The following is a 10187-nucleotide window of genomic DNA, read 5'->3' as shown; positions in this document are numbered from 1 at the left end:
ACAGTTGCTGCAGAAGGAACCTAGTGTCCGCGTGTCTTCTTCCCGGCGAGAGGACCACACGGGCTACATGACTTCATGTTCAGTCTTCTATAAGGATCCCCAAATGTGATTTCTGTGCAAAGTCTAAATCTGCAATGATTTTATATCAAGAGAAGATGCTCAATATCACCAGTAAAAAATCTGTTTCAAGGCATGGTGGCATTTGTGAAAACCAGTAATCAGGTCAGACTTATGCTATGGAGCTATCTTTTGTAGGTGACTAAATTCCTGTGGATGGAGAAAGTACAATGCTGAGATTATGGTTCAATGTGCATCTCAGGAACTAGGATGATCCCCAACTTTAGAGGACAAAAATTTTTAAAAGAGGAGGGTCAGCTTAGAAAGGTAGCCTAGACCTCTGTTGAAGCTTCTTTCTTGGTATCTCACCTTTCACTACATAGGAAACCATAGTCTGCATCAAAAAATAAGAAGAACAGGGAGCCCTCCTCCAAAGGGACTAAGAAATTTAAACAATCTAATCTGGATTATTAACTATTATGTGGTTTAGTTATTTTAAATCCCAAAACAAGAATTGATCTTTGCTACCCTACAGTGGTGATATGTATCAGCCCAAGTGTCAGGAGAAAAGAAATGCCACTCCAACTGGATAACTCAGGAGAGTTTAAAAACAAAAATGGGAGGAGAGAAGGAGAAGAGAAAGAAAGATTGTGAGAGAGAGAAGTGAAGGGGTGAGGAGGAGGAAGAGGAGGAAGAGGAAGAAGAGAAGGAACAGACTGTATTCAAAAGTTTGCTGTAAACAAGGGCACTTTGTCCAGGAGGAAGCCATGAAAGATAGAGATAAAAGGATGCATCGCAGAACTGGTTTCCAAATCCTTTGGAAAATAGCAGTTTTTCAGTGGCTGTCTAGCTGAAGAAGAGGCTTTCAGCAGAGGGCCCTTCCAAACCCCTGCAGTCAGAAGAAAGGGAACACAAGTCCAAAGTCCTTGGTTTGTCTGTCTTTCCACCCTCCTCTCCCATTTTGTTAGATCCCAATCCATCATGTCTAAGTAGACCATGCAGTAGTGTGAAAACCCAATCCCAATGACATCTGTGGCCTTCCCAGGCTCAGAGAAACAAAAATGGGGAGTGTGTTATATTTTGGTTATAGACCCAATAGGAACAAAGAACAAGAGCAATAATCACCACCTGTGTTTTTTTCTGAAGTAGATGGAAAAGCCAGCATAGAAGGACATTGGAAACAAAACAAGGTTCCTTTCATGATTGTGTCCTGAGAGTCCTACCTGTGGCAATACCAGTGTCTGGAATAAAAGAACACAATTTTAATTTAACTACTGCAACAGTTACTTTCCTAACTGTTGTGACAAAATTCCTAACAAAAGTCACGTAAAGAAAGGATTTATTAGTCTCTGCCCCATAGTTAGTCTCGACAATTTCTTCCATACGTATTTTGTTCCCCCTTTTAAGAAGGAACGAAGTATCCACACTTTGGTCTTCCTTCTTCTTGAGTTTCTTGTAGTTTGTGGATTGTACTTTGTGTATTCTGATCTTCTGGGCTAATACCCACCTATCAGAGAATGCATACCATATGTGTTCTTTTGTGATTGGGTTACCTTACTCAGGATGATATTCTCCAGATCCATCCATTTCCCTAAGAATTTCATAAATTTGTTGTTTTTAATAGCTGAGTAGTACTCCATTGTGTAGATGTGCCACATATTCAGAGACTGTTCCACCTGGGAATCCTTCCCAAATTCAATCATCAAATCTAGACCCTATTGTGGATGGCAGCAAGTGCAGGATGACAGGAGCCTGATATAGCTGTCTCTTGAGAGGCTCTGACAATACCCGACTAATACAGAAGTAGAGGCTCACAGCCATCCATTGGACTGAGTACAAGGTCCTCAATGAAGGAACTAGAGAAAGGACCCAAGGAGCTGAAGGGTTTCCAGCCCCTTAGGAAGAACAACAATAGGAACTAACTAGTACCCTCAGAGCTCTCAGAGACTAAAACACTAACCAAAGAGTACACATGATGGACTAATGACTCCAGCAGCATATGTGTAACAGAGGATGGTCAAGTTGGTCATCAATGGGAGGAGAGGTCCTTGGCCCTATGAAGGTTCTTTGCCCCAGTGTACGGAAATGCCAGGGTCAATAAGCAGGAGGGGGTGGGGTTGTGAACAGGGGGAAGGGGGAGGGCACAGTGGTTTGTTTTTGTTTTAGTTTTTGTTTTTGTTTTTTTGTTTTTTGCTTTTTTTGGAGGGGAACTTGGGAAAGGAGATATTGTAAATAATGAAAACATCTAATTAAAAAATAACAAAAGAATGGCAAAAAAGAAAGGATTTATTTTGGCTCATAATTTACATGTATAGCCCATTACTATGGGGGAGGCATGGTGGCTATGGTGTGAGGCAGCTGGCCACACTGGACTCAAAGTCAGGAAGCAAAAAGAGATAATCTTGAAGTTCTCACTTTCTCCTACTAACCTTGGCCCAGTCCACACAATGGCACTGCCTACATTCGGTTAAGCTTCTCTAGGAACACATTTCACAGACACAGACAGAGCTGTGTCTTCCAGGTGATTCTCCATTCCTAGGGTCGTGATCCTATTAACCATCACAACAGCTAATTACATAATTCAGAAGAGGAATGCATTCTTAAGGAGATAAGTAGTGAGATGAAATGTTTCAAACCTGCTGGGCTTAACCTTCCACACACTCCACCCCTGTACTTGCATTGCATGATTTCTGATGGCTGGAAGACTCACGGCCCCTTCGTCATTGCCATTAGTCTTGTATAATATATGCAGCTCTTTGTCTTAACTGCTTGGGTTTGTACTGATCTCTCATAATTATTCTTTTAAGTTTCAATTAAGTCTCGGAATTCAGTTATTTATGTATGGGATCAGATTGTGTAGTCAGAGACTTTTCTCTATGCCTTTGCAAAGAACCTTCCACTCTCCCTTAGACCCATTAAGGCACTGCTTTGCCATATGCTGGCTTTGGGTTCTGATAGCTGCTGTCCTTATCAGAGCCTCATTTGGGAGGACAGAATGGCACAGTGGGAAAACACACCCTGATAATGGTAGCATATCACTTATTGAACTCTCATAATAGGCATGCACTTTTGTAACTGAGTCACATGCTTTATAATAATAATAATTCCATTCCCTCCATCTTTTAAATATAAGGAAACCAGGGTTTCCTTGAGTCCAAGGACTTGGAAACCATCACAGAGCTAGCTAAAATTCTAAGCCATATGTGACTGAGCAAAGCACTCTCTGTGTCCCTTCAGTTAGTATTGTCTATATATCACGTCTATAGAGTACCCTCTATAACCTTAGGAGATTCATTCAACTGCCTTTATCTCAGTTTCCACATTGACATAATGAGAGCATTTGTCATTGCTGATCTTCCTAATTTACTAGATGTATGAATTTACTAGATGTCTGACAAGAACCGATAAACTAACCTGAGGGGAGGTAGTATATAACTGTCATGAGTATTTGGGAGCATCCTCTTACTTAGCTTGAGGAGTCAGGATAGCACTCCTGGAGATTTGGTAACCAACCAGACCTGTTAGATATGCCCACTGCATCCTGCTTACTCATGTCTCGATTCCTGTAAGGTCGGTACTTCTCCATCTCTGGCCTCTCCATACTTTGAGAGGTACATATTTTCTGATCCAGAGCTTTGAGGCAGGTAAAGCAGTCCCAGTACAAAACACAATATAAAGTTCTCCCAGAGAGCAGCAAATGCTTGGTTCAGTGACCTTTATTTTATTTCTTGAAAAAAAAAATACACACATGGGGGTGTGGAAAGATACTCCTCTTCTCCTTTTATATAACTTCAAGACAAGGAAAACATATCAATGTTTAAAATGCAAAAGATGCTCTACATTCAACCCTCTGCTGCCCTCCACAAAATTCAATTAAACCTTTTAACTCTCTCCTCTCCTGCTACTTGAAAAATCACAAAATGCTTGTGATCTGCAGCTACTTGCAGTTGTCTCAAAAAATATAAAACACTACCAGAAACCTCAACTCCTGGGAACTTGCCTGGCCCAATTCCAAAACCAAATCAACTTCAAAATTGTTTAAGCAACTGTCTTCTTATCAGCCACGAATCACGGATTTTCATTGTGTAATACAATTAAACCCAAACATGACTCTGAATCTGTTCTAGGAATTGAGCAGGGTGGATTAATTCTTTTATTCAGTAAAATATGAACAACTTGTTTTAAATAATTTCATGTTAGCATAGGCTTTCTGGGTTACTGATGTAAATTTGATAGTCATAATACAGACTAATAGCATTTTTTATTGTGTGCTTGGGAGAAAGCTTGGGGTTTTTTGTTTTGGTTTGTTTGTTTGTTTGCCTGTGAAAAATTATAGCACTCAGGGGTCACTTGTTCTTTCGTTTATCATTCATAAAGTACCATGACACATGCTCCAGATATGAGCAGAACTCTTGGTTTAAATTCTAGCTCCCAATTCCCATGAAAAAAAATATAAAGGTTAGTGAGGTCAGGGGGGGAGTGAGTATCTGAGGAGCCTGACATAAACAAAGATGGCTCATGCTAGATCGTACATCAAAAGACAAGAATTCCTGATTTGTCTAAACGGGAATGTGTAGTTATAACTCTGAAACACAAATTCATTCTGGATAATTTAAGTTCTTGGAATCTATATCGATTTCTGTATAATGAGTAATTATATTTTCCTCGAAAGATTTTATAAAGATGGGCATGAAATATCTGACACAATAGCTGTCATTTATATTTAAAGACAGATATTATTGATATTTGTCTGCCATCATCATGATAACATGACATGGTGTGTGTGGTATGTGGTATGGCGTGTGTGCATGTGTGTGTGTGCATGTATATGTATGTGTGTGTGTGTGTGTGTGTATTCAGTTCCCAATCCATCAATAGATTCATAATATATTTACAGTATGATAAAATGCATTTAATGATAGCCAATATCAGGCAATTGTGGTATCATTTTTGTCTCACAGGAAAAAAAAATGCTTTTCAGAATCAATGGATCATAGAAATTAATAGCCGAACTTGAGGTGGCAGTGAGTCACAGCCCATTGCCTAAGGAGGGCAGCAGCCATCATCCCACACACAGCTCTGCACTTGGTACGGATGGGGCTCCAGGTCTGTGTATGCTGGAAGATGCGCGATAAGTTCTTAATTAGGAGAGGTAGGGGAACCGAAAATGTCACAGCAAGTTCCTTTCAGCCTATTGTTTCATGAATTCTTTGACTGAAGCCATTTGAATTTCCAGTGACCCAATCTAAACACGTCACTTACGGTCCTCTTACCTTGTGTCACCTTCTTGTGTTCTAAAACATCTGCATTGCAAGACTCAGTAAGATCTGTTGAATCCTTTACAGCTATTTTTTTTTTCAGATTTCTCCCAATAAAATGATAAAACTACTATGCAGAGGATAAGTAAAACACTTTTTTTTTAAGACAGGACAAGAGATGTATATGATATGTAGTCTCAGTATAAGAGTGCTCAGAGCAAGCCCATGGATGAGAGACAATCATTTCTTGTTGTTTTTAGGTAAAGATATCATTTACCTTTATTTGTAGACACAAAACTCTAAGAAAACATTACTTACCATCATCGCCTCTGGCTTTGAAAATATTTATGAGATTGAAATCATTATCTAGAGGAGGACATTTCATTTCAACAGCATAGGTCAGGTGCCCTGGCTAACACCCCAGATGATATTGATGTTCCTTCAAGATTTAAAATAATGTTTGTAACATTTATTTATTCACTCATATATAGAGAGCACCCATCCTGAAGAATCAGGAACACAGAACAAGGTTTACATAAATCTGACTGTTTTTTCCCCTCTGGCCATTTGGCTCAGTCTGCTAGACCATAAATATTCAATAATACTTTACAATGACAAAGCATCCTTTATGCAAACATCACTAAGCACATTATTCCCCAATATTACTGTCTCCTTTTTAACCTACCGATAAAGTCACAGAAACTAACTGACTTTCTTCAAGGTCCCACAGCAAATTGTTTATTTTGTCAATCAAAGCCCAGGTGTCCTGATCCAAGTTATAAGTAAGCAGAGAAACAAACAAACACACACATTTTTAGGTCCTTAAGCTGATGACCTACACTAAATATTTCTAAATTGAATCTATTAGGCAAAACGTCTTCCTTAAAGATGTTAAATGTTGTGATGCATCCAATTGAATTTTATAACTTTCGCTCCAATTTGCCCAGGGCCAGTTACCATTTTCCAAGCCCCAAGAATGACCTATTTTAATTGAATCCTGTTACAAACACTTAAACTTTCACACTCTAATCAAATCACGTTTCTAAATAGAAATTGGAGTTGGAGCAGAGAAATAAAACCTTTCATGGAAAGGTCCACTTGAAGTAATAGCACAGCCGTGCGAGAACATTCAAGCAAATGAAGAGATGGCAGTCTACTTGTAAGACTCAGAGAAAGCACAATGGTTCATGCTACTAAGAGGAAAATATTTTCTAGTATTTTTTAACTTCTTCCTCAGAATACTAAATAATGCTAGTTAAATGTAAAGACATGAATAAACTATCAAAAATGGGAATTTCCTTTGAAATCCCATAATCCTCTCTGTGACGTATGTGAGTACACACTTCACAGAACTCTGGGCTCAATGTTAGCCAATGCACCAACCATGAGCCTATGAAAAAAAAATCACAGTATTTACATTGAGTGCACAGATCCATGTGGTTGTTCCCAGCCAATACCAGTTGTAGCAGGTAAACTAAGGTGGAGCAAACACACAAAGATTTCTGTGACTCAACTAAGAGAAGTCTTTAAAAGTCTATTTAAAAAAATACTACATTGCTCATGAGTGAAAAAAAAAAAGGAATATTGGCTTTTTAACCTTCCTGTGCCAGTAGAAACAGAAACAGTGATGCCAGTAATCATTAGTTTTCCTATTTTTCAAAATACTTGCATATTGAATCCCCGCCGTGTGTGGGGGCAGTGTACATACACTTACATGTATGCAGTTGTGTGCCCACCCTTGCAGGCAATTGAGGAGGACAGCATCAAGTGTCATCCTGAACTGCTTTTCCACCTGATTTTATAAAGTCTGTCACTGAATCTGTAATTCCCCATTTCAACTGTACTGGGTGGCCAATGTGCCCCCAGAATCTGAACTTGCTATGCTCTACTTTTTGTGTGAGTGCTAGGGATATGAATTCACATCCTCATGGCAGGCACATTACCCACTGAGCAATCTTTCCAGTTCCCTCTCCGTCTGTTTATATTAAGAGTTTTCAGACTAGTCTTATCTTTTTTTTCTAGAGAGTGATTATATAGTTATAGTTAATATAAAGAAATAAGTATATGATGTCAAGTGTTTTATAAGAAATTAAATTTAGCCCAACATAGTGGTGCACACCTTTAATTCAAACAGTTGAGAGGCAGAAACAGGCAAAGCTATGTGAGTTTGAAGCCAGCCTGGTGAATATGGCAGCTGAGTCCACTGGGGCTGAAAGGAAATGAATTTTATTTGAATCCCCCTACCAAATTTGCAACTGTCCACATTTTTGTTAGGTTGAATAGGACTAGTCTATCTATCCAAATATTGTTTGATAAGTTATCCTATTGAAGAACTTTTCACATGTGTACCACACATGTCACGGGCCAATACATATCCAATACATTAACTCTGTGGCTGATTGCAAAGTGTCTCTCAGCTATTAAAGCAAACAAAGGTCAAAATGTGAGCCAAGGTCAAGGAACTAGATAACTTGGGCCATTAAAATATCCAAAATTATAATACCAAGCCTCCAGTTTTAGAATTTATTGACACTATTAAATAGATCACTTAATAGCAAGCCAATGGATTTTCTCTAAACAAAAGAGTTGGTATAATAAAATGCACTTTAAAATGTGTATAGCCCATAAGTATCTTTTCAAGAGTGAGTGCTATCTTGAACCTTTTATCAGCGTGCTGAGCCAAGAACAGGATGCCCTGGTGACAACACTGGTACTTGAAATAACTTGAAATTCATTTGGTTTATAAGTCAACTGTCAGTTTCTGAAGACTCCCTGGAATCACTGGGTTAGTCTTCAGTCTTGACAGACTTCTGCCAATGTCTTCAAATGACTTCCTAAATACAGAATTTTCTGAGGTATGTTCTTGTTAGACACCAGTTGTGGTAGCTACAAATCATTTCCACTATATGGTAATTTGCAGTATAAAGGATTGTTCCATGGGCAACCTTTAGAAGCCTCTTTTTAGATAAGTATACATGAGCAAAAAAAAAAAGACTGCGCATGCTTTGCAGAAATGACCTTACAATGACATCATCCCTTTAGCAAATTGCTATAACAAATGCACTGTACCAAAGCGCTGCCTACAGCAAAATGAAGGTTACTACTTAATGTTCTTTGCATTGACTTGTCAACTTGTTTCACTCAAACTTCTATCACTATGGGAATTAAGTTGGGATGTAAGAAGTAATTGTGTTGTGACATATGTTCCAAGTGACTTTGCTTTTAAAATATTAGAAAGATACATTTTATAACTGTGTCCAACCTGTATAAACCAGTTCATGGGCTTTTGTTGTTTGATTGTTTGGTTGTTTGGTTTTGTTTAATTGTTTGTGTTGTTTTGTTTTGGGGGCGGATCTCCCATATAAACACTTTCCCCTTGCTCTACTCTTCCCAGCCCCCTCCCACTCCCTTCTTCCCCAGATCCACTCCTCCTCTGTTACTCTAAAGACAAAAAAAAAAAAAATGCCTTCTAGGGATATCAACCAAACATGGCACAACAAGTAACAACGACTAGGCACATACCCTCATATTAAAGATGATCAAGGCAACCTAGGAGGAGGAAAAGGGTCACAAGATCAAGCAAAATCAGAGACAGCCTCACCACTGCTATTGGGAGTCCCATAAGAACACCAAGCTACACAACCACAATATTATATATGCAGAGGACTTAGTTCAAACTCATAAAGGCTCCCTAATCAGGGAGTTCAGATTCTATGGGGCCCTGAGAGTCCTGTTTAGTTGATTCTGTGGAGCATGATAACTGTGAGTTTTAAAGAGGCAAGAAACTGAGTTGTATTAGCTTCTCATGTCTTACCTTCTCTAAAACCACCAACTCTGCAACTCCTTTCTTGACTACTCCAGCTTCAAAGGTCCATTTGTCCTTGAGCTCACATGTCTGAACAACTGTGTTGGAAGATCACATAGCCTTCCATTGCCTATAACTTGAATAACCAGTCACATCATTTCATTCTTTCTGTCCCTAATTCCTTGTGCAACATTGATCCCATCAAGCTTCTATAAAATACGAAAAGTATGTTGATGATGTTAAAACCATGCTTCATAGAAATGAGGAATGTTACCATGAAGGGAAGGAGAAATGAAGAAGGAAACTCTAAGTGGATGGGCCCAAATACGCTCCAGCTCCCCCTTCAATCAGAGTAGGGCCATCTGTGTCCCTCGCCTATGAGAATTCTGGAGTAAATCTGGAAAACTCTAGCTGCTGCCTTAAAACATTAGCCACTGGACTAGAATATGTCTAACATTCTTGCTACTCACTCTAAGATTATTTTAAAATGACCTTCCAAGGGTGCTTTCTAAGTTTACCTAACTCTTTTATATCACTTAATGTAAACATTATGATTTCCTCTTCTTTTTTATCTACACAACCTCATTACAAGCATCCTTTCTCAGTTATCACATCAGTCATATGCTTTACACAATGACTAGGTGCAACTCTAACCTGAAAGGAGATATGAATCCTCAGTTCCCTCCTAAACACTGAGAATCCCCCAGAGGGATCGTCAAAGCCAAATTGAACCTATAACGTATTTATCATCTTTCGCACACCCAAACCTGCTTCATTAGTGCATTTACCCCTAGTTAATCTCATCAGCCAAGAAAATATCATAAAACCCATCACAAGCTACCTATTTGTCTTTTTCTATTTCCTTTATGGCCCAAATTGCACCATGAGCATGGCTTTCTGGTTCTCCATCAATGACGTTTCCATTCTTTTGTTGTGTCCTTTTTGTCCCATGCCCTCAACTTCAAGAGCTCATCATTATCATCTACCTCATCTACTTCATCCAATGCCCTGACATCTTTTTCCAGGCCTCCATTTTTCTAATACATAGAACTGATCCTAATTATTTT

At 38.9% G+C, this 10187-nt stretch overlaps 1 protein-coding gene across 1 annotated transcript in view; it reads right to left on the bottom strand.

Annotated features, from left to right (window-relative positions):
- The window catches only part of LOC116104528 (cytosolic beta-glucosidase-like), a 101653-nt gene extending 97995 nt beyond the window's left edge, over window positions 1–3658 (bottom strand). The window contains 1 exon segment of the mRNA XM_031391068.1: window positions 3571–3658. Within this exon segment, the coding sequence (XP_031246928.1) occupies window positions 3571–3658 (88 nt within the window).
- Window positions 3659–10187: the final 6529 nt, after the last annotated feature.

Source organism: Mastomys coucha, unplaced genomic scaffold (genome assembly GCF_008632895.1).
Source record: "Mastomys coucha isolate ucsf_1 unplaced genomic scaffold, UCSF_Mcou_1 pScaffold22, whole genome shotgun sequence".
In the NCBI taxonomy this organism is placed as follows: Eukaryota; Metazoa; Chordata; class Mammalia; order Rodentia; family Muridae; genus Mastomys; species Mastomys coucha.
The sequence above is the reverse complement of the archived record's forward strand: the minus strand, read 5'-3'. Positions and strand labels throughout refer to the sequence as shown.